The 17,745-nt window shown below is 36.7% G+C and overlaps 1 protein-coding gene across 1 annotated transcript; it reads left to right on the top strand.

Annotated features, from left to right (window-relative positions):
- Nucleotides 1–7,267: 7,267 nt before the first annotated feature.
- LOC117920158 (protein SCAR2) lies at nucleotides 7,268–17,539 on the top strand. Its single transcript, XM_034837532.1, is given in 10 exon segments — nucleotides 7,268–7,709; nucleotides 10,019–10,182; nucleotides 10,965–11,088; nucleotides 11,193–11,322; nucleotides 12,274–12,335; nucleotides 12,451–12,548; nucleotides 12,551–16,449; nucleotides 16,598–16,684; nucleotides 16,818–16,922; nucleotides 17,035–17,539. Coding segments are annotated over 10 exon segments (4,878 nt in total). The 5' UTR covers nucleotides 7,268–7,554; the 3' UTR covers nucleotides 17,089–17,539.
- The last annotated feature ends 206 nt before the right edge of the window (nucleotides 17,540–17,745 follow it).

The following is a 17,745-nucleotide window of genomic DNA, read 5'->3' as shown; positions in this document are numbered from 1 at the left end:
GGATGCTAAGGTGTCTCTTTTTTGTGGAATCACATTTTATTTATTTTTGGATGTAAGAATCACTCATGTTAGAAATGTGATTGTGGGTATATAAAATCTATTTGTTCAACAGTAGAGATGCAATAGAAAATAAACAAATATAGGGAAACCATATTTTTTTGTCGAACTTTATTTTCTCTTCAAATGAGATGTATCACATGGTCATGATGAAACTTGTTAGTGCAGTAGGCTAAAAGGTATAAGTTTACAATTTTGTTCTAATCATCATGGCTTAGAACCTTTCTAAATTTATATCTTACTCTCCATTGAAGACTCGAGGTTATCATGTGACTAATCAAGATAACATAATTAAACAAAGGTTTTAAAAAGGCTACTTGAATTTAATCATAACATGAAATGGACATTTTGTTTTAAAATGAGCGTAAAGTGTTTTTAAAATTGCTTTAGAAAAACCTATGTGAGTGTTCAAGCATTGATTACAATGCTTAAGCATTTCTTAAAGTGCTTGAACTATGCTTAGAATGCTTAAGCGCTAGAGAGCGCTCATGGTAAAATTCCAAATTCTGCAATTTTCTATTTTTCCATACTTTAAATTGGTTTTATTTTGGAAAATTAGAGATTTCACCTACTAAGTATTTTGTCTTATAAATGCTATGCCAAAAAAGGTTTTTGTTTAGTGATACAAAATTTCAAAAAAATGAATCTCAAACACTCTAAAAACATTCATGTTCTCATTCTTCGAGATTTGAGAAGAGATTTGCATCCCCTCAAACATTAAGGTATAGTCCACTAGGTACACGTATGGTGTTTTGTAATGGATGTTAAAATCAGTATAAGTACGTGGAAGTAAGACGCAAGGATAGCATTTACCAAATAAATTTGTGTATTGCTCTGTCTATAGTGGATTTATGTTTTGCAATCTCTAACCTTGTAGTTTTTACATCCGCTTAGTCTTTAAGAAACTATGTAGGTAGTTTTGCACATAAAAATCATTCACTTAGTGTGATTGATCTCTCTTTTTACTTCCTAAATATTAAAAAGAAGTTAAATATAATAATTTTGAGCTAAAAAGAAGTAAATGCCTATTCACCCCTCTTTAGATATTTTATAATCTAGATTTATAAACTTTCCTAACCTATACATCAAAGGAGCAAGTTAGAATAGTCGTGACTTAGATAGAGATACAACAAGCAAAGCATCACCTCCATCATGCATCATTGCACATGGCTATTGATAAACTGAAAATTAAAAATGAAATTCTTCAATTGTTGTTAGAGCTTAATTTGGTCGAAGAGTCTTGTCATCCCTCTCATACTCAATACTACATACTACATACCACCATTGGTGTTTAATACCAACACTAAACTTCTAGTAGAATTGATTTCCATCAACCCATTCTCAAAATCATATTTACTCACCAACTAGTCTTGTTGGAGGTGCCTAAGAAATGTAATCAACATATTCTAAGCTTGAAAACACACACCACTCCATTAGTGCCACTTGCGGTCATTATGTTCGGTCGCTTAGCTAATCCATCCTACCTATAAGTTTACCTACTATGGATTGCCTCATTCGAACGCCATTATCTCAAAATATAATAGCAAAAGAAGCACCAAAGTGGTTTTTTTTTTTTTTTTTTTATGCCCAAGATAAATTTATTTAATGGGAGCACCAACCCCTATGATCATATATTTCATTTTAGTTAAGATATGGCATTAGAATTTAGTAATAAGTTATTACTGTGCAACTTTTTTTAATTAACTTGTGTGGTCTAGCCTTAAAAAGGTTCTACAAGCTACCGAAAAGGTTATTTCATTTCTTTTATGCCATATGTGAAGCATTTTATGGCCCAATATTAATGCTCAATCCATTCTAGATGGTAAGTTAGTTCATTGTTTGAGATGAAGATTGGCCGAAAGAAATTATTTAACACTCATAGTTGAGAAAATCATCGACCTGTTCCAAGCCTACTACCTTAACGACCTTATTTCACAAAGCTAGTAAATATGCTTCATTGGTATGAGATCAAATGGTGTGCACTCAACAATTTCACATAACAATTGATGGAGGCTAGCTTTATGAAAAAAAAAAAAAACATCTTGGCAAAAGTAAAAAAGGAAAAGTAAAATCCACCAAGGAACAAAAAGCAAGAAAAAAAGCAATGATAGACCCTAAATCCCATTGGTGATAGTTTACCCTCACATCCTCAATGATATTAAGAGCTAGCCTAATAGGATTATCTATTACTTCTTGGATATTTTTAATGATAACTAGGTTTTGAAACTTTCTTTCACTAGCAAGAATCTCAAATGCTCTAGTTGGTTTGTCGAAGCCTATCCTATATGTGTAGTAAACCATACAACCCCATTCCTTGATGAATGGCTTGGTAAAGTGGCATCACTTTCTAAGCATTCCCAATAACCTAAGACAAGCACTAACTTCATCTGCCACTCCCTATTACTATTAGAACACCCCTCAATGATCCTGAAAGCATCACATTCTAATCCTAAATAGAAATATCCCTTTTAGAATAGCTTGAATTGGTAGATAAATAAGATCTCCCAAACTCTAAGGTTGAATTTGTACTTGAGGTTAAGGATAAAATAGTCCATTAGAATGCAATAAACCCTTGAATGACAGTAGGTTGGATCGACTTCAACAAAGTGAAAGAAGTCACATATGATAGCAGGAAAGGGTAGTAATAAGTCAACATGAAATTACTAAGAGGTGAAGAATATCTCATTTCTAGTCAATCTTGAATACTTTGTAGGTAAACTTATGAGGACAAGAAGGTAATATTTGTATCAATGAAATAAAATAAGTGTTCCTAAATCATTAAAGGTGGGGCAAATCATCTCCTTTGTCCCTTAAAGGTGATAAGGACAAACACTCCCCTTTTGAAACCCTTAATTCATCCTCTCCACTCTCTATACTTTAATCCTTTAGGGATTTTAAGGAGTTCAAAATGTTCTATGTTCCTAAACATACATGAATGTGTCCTAAAATATGATAAAAAGGTAGAATACATAAACTAAAGATGTAAGGGATTCTTGAATGCTCTTTATGCATGTGCTAGTACAAAGGGCACAAGATTTAACCTTGAAACCTAAGAGAGATAACGGAGCAATAATCTAGATTGCCATTTTCCCTCACAATGGAGTTGGGATTTTTTGAACAATTGGTTGGTGAAAAAAAGAAAAGAAAAGGGGAAAACCAAGGAAATAAAATAAAATAAAGGCAAAAGGCACAAGCCAAAAAAATGAAAAAATGAAATCAAAGAAAAATTACATTTGAGAGCAGAAAAATAAGCTTAAGAAACAAAAGAACCCTTCCTTAACCATACATAAGAATTCCTTTTTTTTTTTTCCTTCTTTTCTTTTCTTTTGGGAGATTTGATGGGGAGCATTATACCTAAGATTTTTTTCTCCCATTTTAACCCGCCCTGCTAGTAAAAGAGGCTGCAAAGCGGAAGTTAAAGAGGACGACTCCAACATTTAGTATCGTTAATTAAGATTTAAACAAGATTGGTCACCATTCTGGGAAAAGGTGGTGATACTGCAACCTTCACTAGGGAGACTTTTTTAGGGGAAACCTTTCTTTGGTTGCTTTCTGTCTAAAAGCCCATTAATATAGAAAGTTGTCTCTTCAAAACGAATGCCGCATTAGTGTTCGATCAATTGCATATTATTGATGAGCCATTACTCAACTTCCTATTGTTTAGTCTGCTGCCCCACTTAATCATATCCTTAAGTATAATTAATCAGGCGAAATATATCAAAATAAAGAAGCAGAAAGCAAAAGGTAGAAGCTATCATTGAGCTTATGTGGCAGCATTTATTTTCACTAAGTCATTAGTAATGGACTTGGGGACCATACGCCGAGTATTAATGGAGGATAGGTGTATAGGCATATATATCTTTTTCCTCTCATTGGCACATGTGGACGATGCCTTCATTTTTTGTTGTTAGAGCTATAGCGCAATTGAAACGTGCTCACAAACCATATTGACATTGCTTTTTCTTTGTTCTTTCGAGATCGATGTTATTCCAATTTATGGACATTCAGCGCCGCCCATTCTCAATGGGTGACTCATGAAAGAACCCACTTCCTGTTTGATTGGTTCGCAGTGCGTAACGAAAGAAAAGTTTGTGACGATGTTAGTAGTATAAGTTGATGTTTTTTTAATCTCTGCTGACCTGGTTTGCTCAACCCTCCTAATAATTGACCCTAGTTGAGAACTGGGCCTGAAAAACAAAGCAAGTAGGCCCACGGGGTCGGCCCTTCAAGAGGCCCATGAGACAAAAGTCCAACCCAATACATCAGGGCCCCAACTGTATGGATATTTAACTATCATCTTGAATGTCCCAAAGAGTGGTAAGTGGTATGCAATAGTTCATGTCACTGCTGGAGTGGTTCTCAGATGGACTATGGAAGGAGGCCGTAGCTTTAATGAACGGATGCCCTCAGGCCTTCGCTTAGGTTTCTCCAAAGAAAACCCATTATAAATGGTGATGCAATCTTCATCTAACTGCCTCCCAAATAGTGCTTCTTAGAGAAAAATTTTCCAACATCTCCACATGCCAATGTTTGAATTTATTTCTAATCACTTCTATAAAGATTCACTCCCATTCAAATATTATCCGTTTTAGATTTAATAGAACTTCACGGTTTTAAAAGTCGTTTACACAATTAGGAGGAGTCTCATCCTGTCCTACAAGATTACAAGATCAAATAGACAAACATCCCTACGGACAAATAGAGCCCCAAATAGGGGTTAAGGAGAAATTTCGATATCATTTATAATAACTCATTTTCTTTCATACAAATATTATCCATTTTAAATCCAATATGCTATTATGACTTCAAAAATACATTGCAAATAAAGAACTTCTAATGCTCAAAATATCCAACACCCACCCACTAGCTGCAGCGAACAAGAGCCTTGCAAGGCCTGTGATGAGTTAAAAACTGGGCCCAACTACCCCAAAATAAAAGCCCATCACAGTTGAACCATCGGCTTAATGGGTACCAAACGAGTGGTGGGTCACATCCATAGAAGATTCGAAATGAAACAGGCAGTAACTAGTAAGTAACAAAGAGGGCAATTTAAAAAGATGGAGTAGTGGTGCACACAATCATTTAACCCCAAATTAAGAAAGGTGTAGATCGTACAGTTGGGGTGAAGTTTTTTAGGTTAGTTGGGGATTGGGAACGGTTTTGATTGCTACAACACCATGGGTGGAAAGCGTCTCTCCCAATCACCCCCAGCTTTAAAGCAAAGACTGCATCATTATCACCCCCATTTATTTGTTTAAAGTCATCTACCCCATTATTCTATCCATGGTTTTTTTGCTTTTAACCTCTAATTATATAATCTTGCATAATCCTTTTACCCAATCATAAATATTTGGACAAAGATTTAAGAAAATTTATCATTTAATTTCATAAATTTCCAACCTGTACCAAAATTTTGAAATAATTATTATTAATTTACTACTACAATTTCTCTCCGGACCATATATTAGTCTTGATTTCCATTCCCACAACATCTCATAAATACCTCCAGTATTGATTATTGCATACAACTAAATCTGAGGTTTTTTTTATATAAAAATAAAAATAATTAATATCTACTTTAAAAAGCATGACATTATAAGTAGGTTAATAATAAATATTAAACTTAAAATTCTAATTTGATATAAGAAATATGTTTTTATTCTATTAGATTTTTAAAATTTGTTGTCATGTTTGCTTTATATACAATGGTGATGTGCATTGAATCCCTGATAAATCATCAAGGTATTTGCAATCTTTTTTATTAAGTTTTAATTAGAAAAACAAGGTGTTGTTGTCAATATGACATTATGATTTAGGGAGGAACCTTTGATAGGTGGTAGTGAATCAATTTATTATTTTTTGGCATGAGATATTAGAACGAGTTACATTTTTTTTGAGGTACTTTATTGACAAGTATTTGATTTTAGTATCATCAATTATTGTTTTGCAATTTTTTATGCTAGGTTTTAATTAGAAAAACGAGGTATTATTATTATAACCTTATCATAATCAGATGATAATTTAGAGAGGTACCCCTTGATAGGTGGTAGTCGATCGATTTCTTATGTTTTGGTACGACAATAATACGAATTACATCTTTTTGTGTGATTTTGATATTATCAATTATTATCTATATTTCTAAATTTTATTAGATTTTAAAATTGAGGCTCTTAAAGATGTGATTATTGAGTGACAAAAAAAATCTTTTTCAACTCCCTTCACTAATAGACCTCTACGAAACCCAAAATTGAAGTGGATGAGGCTACAAGTGGGTAGTGGGACCAATATTACATGACAAAGAAAAATCAAATTTTCTATGAAGTAAAGCTCACTACTCTATCCCTTCATCCGTCCGTCCATCCGTCCATCTTCCACGGGAGAAGAATAACGAGTATGAAAAGGCGTCCTTGAAAAGCAACAGACGGTTATTCGGCACTGTTTCGCTCTCACTAAATCTACCCCTAGCTAGCCCTACCTTCCCTTCCTTTTCCCCAAATTCAAAGGTTGATAAGAAGAATCCATTAAAGACAGAAAAACCACTCGGGGAAGCTTCCACCGAAGCAGTAAATAGATGAGGTGAGAATCCGGTACATCCAAAACCACCGAAATGGGTTCTTACCTCATCGAGCACCGTCTGATTTATGATGCGGTGGGGCCTCGTATCTTCGTCTTTGAGTCGATTTCAAGGGCTCCATGTGGAACCTCATCTCCAACGTGTCCCGCGTATTTAATCCTTACAGAAACGTTGTACGCGTAATATGTGGGTGCCCTGTCCCATGTAACCTTTCCATTTTTCTCAATAATAATAGAAATGGCTCATTTTTTCATCTTACTTAATTTTTGATACAAACAAATTTATACTTTGTGTACAAGTAAAGTGATGGAATCGTTTGGAAAATGATATAGTAATTTTCATCCCATATTAATACTTTGTTAATAATGTACTCAAACTCATTTTAATTTGAGTATTCCTTCGAAAAAAAGAAATATAATAAATATTTTTAAAATCTAAAAATAAATAAATAAATTCAACAATTCTAACAAAATAAAAGTTAGAAAAGTTTTTAAAGGGGATTGGGAGGCACCGCAGAATAAAGTTGCTACAAACTAAGGGGTCAACGTTAGAAAATGATCTGATTGAGCCATTTAATTTTGTGGTGGATCCGATGGGAATGGGAGCATGATAACAGGCACGATGGGTGTACAGCACACCATGGCGTATTTTAAGGCGTGACTCACCGTTTCCTTTCATTCGAAATTCTTCTTCGATTTTTATTAAATTTTATTTTTTATATTCAGGAATTGAATACTCTGTGCTCAGTCCTCTCTCTCTCTCATCTTTGTGTAACTGTGTATATTCATTTCACCACCTCATCTCCCAATAAAAATTCTCTCTTTTTCGCTCCTCTGTTTTCTCATGTTGGAAATGCTGTGTTGAATATTCTCGAGAAACAAACACCACCTGAGAGAATTAGGGTTTTTATTCACTGCCCGAGGATGCCATTGACTAGGTACCAGGTCCGGAACCAGTACAGCTTGGCGGATCCTGAGCTCTTCCGTGCCGCCGATAAGGATGATCCCGAGGCGCTTTTGGAAGGCGTCGCCATGGCTGGCCTCGTCGGGGTTTTGCGTCAGCTTGGCGACTTGGCTGAGTGAGTTTTTCATTTATTTTTTATTTTTAACCGCTCAATATATGAGCTCTCAATCCTGGTCCTTGATGGAAATGCTGAACTTCTAGGGTTTGAATTTGGGATTATTGACGGTGGAATTTGGCTTTAGCGACTGAAATGAGGACGGAATTGGGAGTTTTGTTGGGAAATCTGTGACTGGGATCTGTTGGGAGTTGAATTGCGCGTTTAGCCCTCGTTTGGCTAGCGAGAAAGTGAAGGAAAAGAAAATGGAACAATTTTTTTAACGATTATTTTTTCTGTTTGTGAAGAATGAGGAAAACTCGAATTATGAGTCGATTAGTTTTAGTATACTCGGTAATTGGAGACTTTTTCCTTTATTGGTCACTAAATTATTTACTTCTTTGGATTCTTGTTTTCTTTCTTTTCTTTTCTTTTTTCTTGCATTGTCTCATCATCCAAACAGTATCCTATGGTAAAATGGTTTGAATGATTTCCAGTTCTTCAGAGGTTCTCTCTCTAATCCAAGGTTTGGTTGTTGGTGTTAAAGTGGTGGATTTCAGAGGTCCTGCTATCTAATGAAGAATCCAAATCTTTGCTATTGCTTATTCTGAATTGAGTGCAATTATTTGCTTAATCTCTGGGGCGGACTTTTATCTTGGTTGATCTTCAATTTTAGTTTTTGGCTTTAATTCATATTTGGCTATTGCATATGCCTGCTTCTAAGTGGAAGAAGAAATTGTTCTGATTTGTGGTCTGTTGCATATTCAACAATCTGTGGAAATCAAAAGTTTTGGCTAGCCTCATTGTTGCATTGTTTTGGCATATGCTGTCACTGTTATCTCTTTAACCAATTTGTGCATTATGCATATTGTGTTATGGAATAAATTTGTCTTGCTTTACAAATCATGTTTATACATCGACCTCGTTTTGTATATCAACTATTTATCTTGACATGGTTATCTGCACAATTGCAATGTTCATGAACTGTTTAGCAATTTTTCTGTTGGAGGGGGTTGAGTGCTTGGAGGTTATTCATTTGGTTAATAGCTTTCCAATGTGAATCTTAAGTGTTGGATTTGACATTCAACTTATCCTCTTAACTACCTAAACTAAAAGTTTTAGAACATTGATGCAATGCATCGAAGTCAAGTGGCCCTCTATGCTTTCCACAAAATAAAACCATCTCAAAACCCCTCATTTCCCCCCTTTTATTATAACTTAACATCCAGCACAAAAGATTTTCTGTATGATGTTATATTTAGCAGGGAGGAATGACATTGGAAAAGTAGTATTTCTTCTTTAACTAAAGAAAAGGTGAATAAAAGGATATCATTGAAATAGAACTTGGAAAGAACCTCCTCTTTAAAGCTCACATCTTTAAAGATCTTTTTTCAAAGATTGGGGCAGTGTAATGACTTTTCGGCTCGTCATTTAATAGTTCTTACTGTGGGGCGGGTGACTATGAAAGAAAATCATTAAAAGAAAAGTCAAAAGTGGGTTGACATGCTTACGTTTGGTTTGATGATGACTCATAAGAAAAAAAACACGGTTGTCACAATCTCATGGCACCTTTCTTTTCATGAAATGTCAATAAATTCAAAACTTTCAAGACCAATTGAATTGGTATAGTTGCAAGTTTTACTGAAAGGAGCCTGGAGTTGTTTGTGTTTGGCTTGTTAATTGAAGAAACTCTATGTTCAGGCTTGAACTGGGCTTACCTAATTGAAGAATGAACTTAAACAAGCTACTAAATAAGCAAGATCCAAGCAGCCTTGAGGGTATTATCATGATATTGCTAGTCGCATAGCAGCAATAGCAAGATATTATTAAACTTGCATATACACAAAGTACTATCTGTTGAGACATGTTATTGGAGTCTAGAGATATATTGTAAATATCTTCTTATGTTCTATTCATTCTAAATATTTTAAGTGAGATTTCGAGTGTTTACATTATCTTCTTTTGTCTGAAGAAATGATTCTTTGAAATAACGAGTCACCATTGATATTGATACATGTGAGATGGCCAATTGTTCAAGATCTTTGTAATCATGTGTAAGATATATATTGTCTTGAGTTTAAAATCAACAGCATCAGCAGGATTTTTACTAGTGAGATGCTAGCTGGAATCTTGATGTGTCCTAGGGATCGCTACTTGTGGGCGCCCATTGAAAGAATGTCGTCTATGCTGATAACATGCAGATGATGTCTACTTTGATGTCTTTGTATTGAATCCTGTCCTTGCAATTTATTAAATTTGATTTTATCTACTTATCATTTGGAAGGCTTGACATAGAATTTATCTTTGGTTTGCACTTGTAATTCCTAAAGGTTTGCTGCTGAGATATTCCATGACTTGCATGAAGAAGTGATGGTGACTGCTGCAAGGGGTCATGGTCTAATGGTTCGTGTCCAACAGCTTGAGGCCGAATTTCCTTTGATTGAGAGGGCATTTCTTTCCCAAACTAATCATTCATCATTTTTTTATAATGCAGGTGAAAATTCTCTCTTTTTTTTTTTTTTTTTGAGTGAAATCTAAATATGCTGTTTTAGCAACTTTTCATGACTGATGTTTCTTCTCATTTTAAGCTTATTTGTGCTCGTGGGTATTTTATTTCCATGTATGGTGATTGAAATAGACACACAAACAAAAATTTTAAATATTTTCTACTGAAATGCTTTATAGCTTTCTTGTCTTTGCTTATTTCTACAATTGACAAACGTGTGAGTATGAGGACATTTTATATGCTTTTAACATGCACCTATAGGTCTTCATCCTTATTTTTTTGAATCCATTGGCTGATTAAGTAATATTAGTGCCGTCTTTGCCATATTGTTTTCCAAAGGGAGTGGCTTCCAATATATAGTGCCTGTGCTCAATATTGACATAAGTTTTGTTGCTTGAATTACCCAGTATCATGATGAATCACAATGGTAGGTAGTGTCCAAGAACTGTATAATTTAATAAAGAACCATAAAAACTCATGTGGAATGTTTTTATCCTTGTTGACAATTAAAATTATTGATTTTTATGCAAATAGTTTGGCCTTTATACTTTGCCCTTACAATTTCAAAGAAAGACATGAAGCTTTCAAAGTATTGAGGAAGGTCTCTTTCATTACAGTTCTTTTAGGCTAAAATTGTGGCCTGAATGATTTATTTTTCTAAAATGTAAATTTGAATTAGATACTGTAAAAGGTTATCTTGTTCTCATTAATGAGGTTCTAAATAACATGATCAGAGCTGATAATTACATGGATGCATTATTCTACTGCAGGTGTTGACTGGCATCCCAATCTGCATGCTGATCAGAATCTGATCACAAGGGGAGATTTACCTCGATTTGTAATGGACTCTTATGAAGAATGTCGGGGTCCACCGCGGTTATTCCTTTTGGACAAGTATGCTTATTGAGTTTATGTTAAAGAATTAGAATGTAAAGGTAAAGAAAATAATTTCATTTTAAAAATGAAAGTCTTATTATTATATATCTTTCTCAAAACAGGTTTGATGTTGCGGGTGCTGGGGCATGTTTGAAGCGCTACACTGATCCATCATTCTTTAAAGCAGAATCAGCATCCTCTGGGGCTGTGAAGTTACAGGTTCAGAGGGAAAAGAAAATCCGCAAAGGAAAGGTATTGTGGTGGAATTATCATATAATGAGCATAGTTTATATGTCATTTACATTGGCTTTAGAAACTCATGGTTTGCTTTTGGTGTAAATTCAGCTACTGCTGGATCTGTTAGGTGCATGTTAACTCAGAAGTGTGTGCAAGTGTGTGTCAACCAACACTCAGATTGATGTAATAAGGTCATGTGATATAGGCTCCCCAGACCTGTTTTTCCAAATAATGCTCCAAGTGGCTTAACATTTAACCTGCAAGATTTACTTGGAGCCTATTGTGTGGTTAGCTTTTTACCTGCAAGATTTACTTGGAACAGCCTCTGAAATTATGTAATTTTATAGCATTAATTGGGAGAGGCTCAACAAGCCATTGATAAGAACCCACTTTTAACTGGAAGGATGAATAGTAATCCATGCAGTAGAACCACCTTTATGAATGACCTTTCAGGTTTACATTTGAGAATGAGTATTAAATTACCATTTTTGACTGGCAGTTCTTAGAAGGCATCTCTGGCGCTGCTGCTTATGGAGATTGGATCATGATGAAACTTAGGAAATCAGTTTCAAGTGTCAACCTTAGATATCAGGCCTTGATGTTTGATATGCCTGTTAGGTGTACTCTTGTCTTGAGTTTGACTTTATTTTTGGGATATTTCTGGATGGCTCCATGCTCAAAGATGAAACTAAAGTTGCTTGTAACAGAAACCTTTTGATTTCTACTTCTGTCTAGGAGTGCATACGCCTGCTGTTGTCCAAGTCACTTCATAGTGTCTGGGCAACTCCTTTTTTTTTTTTCCTTTTTTATCTGTGTTTTTATTTGGATTATCATTTTATGGCCTTGGCAATTGGCAATTAGCTATTGGAGCTCTGGGTTCTTCTTTTGCTAATGGAAACTCTTAACTGTACTGTACAAACTTGCATTTTTATCTCTAAGAATATTGTGTTCCTTTATTTTTCACAGAAGAAAGGATATCGCTGGAGGAATGGAGAAACCCCAGAGGTTTTACCAGCGACACATGCCAAGTGAGGACTTCAATTTTAATTGACACATTAAATCTTTTTTTGTGGTTAACTGAATAACTTATTGTTATATATATAATGGTTGATTGGTGACTCGGATTACATTGTGAAAGTGCAGATTGCATCAGTTGTTTTTGGTAGATCGTGTTGAGAATGGTACTGATGGTCCTGCAAGGCTCGTGAAATTGAAGAAAAGGCAACTGAATGAATCCCCTTTGATTCAAAAACTGGGAGAAGTTACATGGAGCAGTTTTTGGAAACTCATTCGCCAGAGCAGGAAGTGGTTCATGAAATTTGTGTTAGTCCACCCTCATTGAAATTGGCATCCAATAGTGGTCATGAGCCAGGGCTTGAAATACTTGAAATCAGTACAGTTAGTCCTTCCAAAGAGTCATTGCAGAGGAAGAGTTCATCTCCTCGTGGACAGGAAAAGGTCCAAAGACCTTTCATGGATGAGGTGGTTGAAGAAGCCATTGATGGAGCAATTTTGAAGGTGCCTGAGTCAAACCCTGAAGGTGAAACTGACAAAATTTCCTCTATTTATAAGGTGCCAGACGAAAGGGAAGTACAAGTTGATGGGGAAAGCAAAATAGAAGGCAATGTTGATGGGTACCATTCTGATGATGTCACAAGTGACAATTACATGGATGCCCTTAATACTATGGAATCGGAAATGGAAACAGACATTGAGAATAAACCTAAGAACAAGATGGGTTTCCTCAATGTTAAAAAACATGGGACTGATTCTGATGCAAATGAAGAAAACCAGGAACTTGGAGCTCAGTTTTCAGATTCTCAATCAAATGGAGACTCTACACCATCAGGGGATGGGAGCAGTTTGTGCAAGAAAGGAAGATCTAGTATTTCCAACTCTGATATAAGTAATTTAGCTGAGAACTCACCATCCGATGGTGATGGAGCAGTTGAAGTGTTCCCTTGTACTGATATCTGTGTGGATGAGATTGTTGATGTGCCATCCAACCATCTCTCCATAAATGAGGAGTCCAAACCCAAATCTCATGAGCATGTAGTGCCCAATGATACATGCATTGATGTAACTGATGTCCATGGTTACAGGTCTGAATTTGTAGAGGCATCTTGTACTTCGTCTCCTAAAGATTTGAATGTTATGCTTCCGCCTGTGGATTGTGGAAAAAGTTTGAAGGAAGTTTCAGTGGTGGAACCAGAATTGGATGGAACATCCTGTGACCATATTAAACCTGGTACTGAATTTTCAAATGCTGTTGACAATGAGACTGATCTGGGTGACAAATTATCTGATGCAAGCCATCTCGAGAGCAAGTTAGATGGTGCAGATCCAAATGTCTTTTCTGATGCTTTGTTGCATCTTTCAAATGTTTCAGATTTGGATCCCAAAAAGGGAAGCAGTGATATGTCCAATGTTTCTTCTTGGACAGATGATGACTTCTTCAGAGTGTCTGCACAAGCACAAAGCCATCCTGTGGATGAGTCATATGGTGGCAATCCAAATTTCCTTTCTGATGTTCTGCAGCTCATGTCAAATGCTCCTGACCTGGCTCCTGAAAAGGAAAGTAGTGACAATTTTGTGAATGAGGTTCTACAAACAGAATGTGGAAATGATAATTCTACTGAAATGTTGGTCCATGGAAAGATTGATTCACCAAAACCTATTACGTCACCTGCAGAAGATCAGCTTCTTGGCTCAACCTTGTCAGGATCACTGCCTGACTGTTCACCTGCTTCTATTGCTTGTGATGCTGATGTCAAACCTGTTTGCATTGTCTCCAAAATTGATGACAATGTCCCAGAAAATGGATTCAACTTACAGAACTCAACTCCTGTGGCAGATATGCCACAGACCCTTACTCTTACAGAGCAGTGGTCTTCGGAAATAACAGGTGGTGGTCCTCAACTTGAACTTGATATTTCAGAGATGCATGTTTCATCCTCTGGAGAGAAAATGAAGCTTGAAGGGGTTTCTGGTGCCTCAGATGGTGATGAAACACATGGGTCCACCGGCAATGAGGATACAGTAGGAAGAACTTCAATTCCTCTTCAGTTTTCATCTGATCATCCAAATTATCCTGGTCTTGGAGATCATATACTCTCAAGTGATATGGTAACTGAAACAGTTAAAGCAGAAACCGTGGCTGTAGGTGCTGCTACTGGTGCTGCTACTGGTGCTGATAGTGAAGATGATATTCCATCCAATAATCAAAATTGCCTAGTTCCAAAAGATCTTTTAATCTCAGATGATTCAATACCTGAAACAGTTCAAGCAGAACCTGTAGCTGTGGCTGCTGCTGCTGCTTCTGGTGCTGGCAGTGAAGATGATTTTCCATTTGGTCATCCAAATTATCCAGATCCTAAGGATCACCTAAGCTTGGATGATTTAGTAACTGAATCAGTTCCTGCGACACATTTGGTTTCCACCGCTGCATGTGATGATGAAGTTGATGATGTCAACAATGTTATTTGTCCGTCTCTGGATTTGATAGAGTCTCCAGGCAGGAATATTCTAAATTTGCAAGAAACACTTCGGAGAGAAATGGAGATTAATAAGGCAGTTCCTCCTGAGTATGACATAGAATCAGATGCACCAAAGGAAGTGAATCAACTGGCAGCTGCTTTGACTGACTTGGACTCCAATCCTGGCATTACAGGAGCTTATGGCCATTCTAATTCTGAATTGCTCAATGATGTTCCTGATTCATGGCTGGCTGAACAATACCAAGACAGTTTGCACCTTACATCTTCAAAACAAATCAATCAGGATTTGAATTCACAAGTTGCTCCTCATCAGATTCATCTTGGAGAGAACTCTGAACGTTTGGTGTCTTCACCTTCCCATTACTTCCCAGAGCCTGGAGTTCCTTCGGAACAAGTGTTGGATGTACAAGCTGATGACATCAGTGTGGAATATTTGCATGCAGATGAAGCAAGATTGAACCCATCAAATCTTCAATCCACACAAATTCATACTTCGAATCGTATAGAACAGGAAAGTTGCTTTGATGCTTCTTCAAGATCTTGTCCAAAAGACTTTTCAAGCGAACCTTTAGTCTCAGAGTTCCCATTGCAGTCAGCTGGAAAGAAATTAGAGAGTTCTAAGCCAGCAGTAGATCCATCAGAGGTACCATTTCCAAGATTTGGCCTGCTTCCTGAGGCAACTCAAGTCAATCCCGATGGGATGCCACCTCTGCCTCCAATGCAGTGGAGGATGGGGAAGTTTCAACACAGTCTGGCCTTATTCCCACCAATACCACCTCCTATAGCTGATGTGAAAGATCACCTTGTTTCTCCAGCATTAGAGGGAGAGACTGCGCAGCCTGGGAAACATGTGTTGCCTCTCTCAATGGTTGTAGATGAGAAGTTACATTCTTCTGAATATTTTTCAGGTAATTTGGCGCAGCCGAGTTCAATTTTATTGCAAATGCCAACCAAGGTTAATGGTGAAAATAGTCATCAAAATTTCCTCCCTCCGGAGGGAACTCAAGATTTGAGCCCCTTGTTGAGACAATCATCATGTGGTGAGAGGCCTGATCATGGCTTACTGGCTTCAGAGGAAGAAATGGTGCTGCCTAGTTTGAATCTGTTCTTACCTGTACAAACTGTTGAAGATGTGACTTCAAGACATGGACATGCTCCTGTATCATTAGATGGACAACTAATCCCATCTCTAGACCACTTAGCTCCAGAACCAGATTTAGAAGATAATAAGTTTCAACATGCTCGCCAAAATTCAGAAGAGGAAATTGTGAACCCTCCTAAAACATTTGTACGAACTGTAGAAGATACAACTTCAAGACATGCTCCTGCATCCTTACAGGGAGAACTGATCCAACCTCTGGACCACTCAGCACCAGAACCAGCTTTAGAACAAAATAAGCTTCAAGGCACTTGCCAAAATTCAGAAGGGGACCATCCAAAAACATTTGTACTTCCACAAACTATGGGAGATGAGCAATTGGAGTACCCTTCACAGACTTCAAAGGAAGAAACTGAATGGCTATCATATTCAGATGCCATAGCACCAGCCTCCGTAGATGGGAAGCTAAATGGAAACCCTTCAGTTAAGCTTCCTCGTCCTCGAGATCCGCTCATTGAGGCTGTTGCTTCTCATGACAAACGAACGGTAATAACAATTTTTCATTCTCTCCCTTCTTTTTTGTAGAATTATCATATGGCCTCCCCTTTTCCCTCTAAATATGATTTTCATTTTGTTCTTCTTGAAGTCCCATGTTAGCAAATGTACATTGTTTCTAACACAGAAATTTTTGCAGTTGAGGAAGGTAACAGAAAGGGCTCGGCCTCAGATTGGACCAAAGGTAGATGAAAGAGATTCACTCCTAGAACAAATCCGTGCCAAGGTTAGGCCTAATCCAGTTTTTCTTCTTTCTCTACCTCTCTCCTTTATTTTTTTTGTTGTTGTTTTGAAATTACTTCCCATATTTGTTCAAATGCAACTCATATGACGACTAAACTTTTTTCTGGTTCCATCAGTCCTTCAACTTGAAACCTGCAGCTGTACCACGACCCAGCATTCAGGGTCCTAGGACCAACCTAAAGGTTGCTGCCATGTTGGAGAAAGCTAATGCGATTCGCCAGGTCTCTCTCTCTCTCTCTCTCTCTCTCTCTCTCTATATATATATATATATATATATATATATATGCACACTTTTTCTTCGCAATATTCATAAATACTGGGTGTTTGAAATAGGCATTAGCTGGAAGTGATGAAGATGATGATGAAGATAGTTGGAGTGATTCTTGAAATCTTTGATCTACTTGATCTATTACAGCTTGTCAAAACTGCAGTTGCCATGAAATGGATGGGGAATATTGTATTCTCCTCTATAATGAATAGCAGGTTTCCAGTGATCTGGTTATTCTTTTCTGCTCTACTCTGTATCCATGTGTAATATCCTCTCTCTCTATATATATATATAGATATATAAACTCTCATCAGTAAGTGCCTATGCTCTACCCACATGAATTTGGTGTGGGATCAAATGCTTTACATGTAAATGACAGCTGAGGCTCCGCGTGCAAGCGCTATACGCCACCAATTTCTATGTATTATTCTTTTAAGATTTCTGGGGGCATAAATTGCTGCTGGGTGGCATAAAATTCAATATATATGGTGTATCTCTGATGCATTTTTGTAAACTAGTTTTTAGTGTGCTATTTAATGAAATGTATTCAGCCATGTTTGTTTGCATCCATATCTAGTTACCTTGTTTATTTATTTTTTTTAACGCTTTTATTTTGTTTCCCAAAAAATCTTTAATTGAACAATAGGCAGGGCATTGTGAAACTAATGTGAAGGGGAAATAGGTTGAAACCACAAGGAATGGCTTACTTGTGCTTTCTCTCTGTTATATCCGGTGGATCTGGATGAGCAATGGATGGGACCGCAGTTGCAACTTTC

Source organism: Vitis riparia, chromosome 8 (assembly GCF_004353265.1).
Source record: "Vitis riparia cultivar Riparia Gloire de Montpellier isolate 1030 chromosome 8, EGFV_Vit.rip_1.0, whole genome shotgun sequence".
Lineage (NCBI taxonomy): Eukaryota > Viridiplantae > Streptophyta > Magnoliopsida > Vitales > Vitaceae > Vitis > Vitis riparia.
Note: the sequence above shows the minus strand (reverse complement) of the source record. Positions and strands in the feature narration are given on the sequence as shown.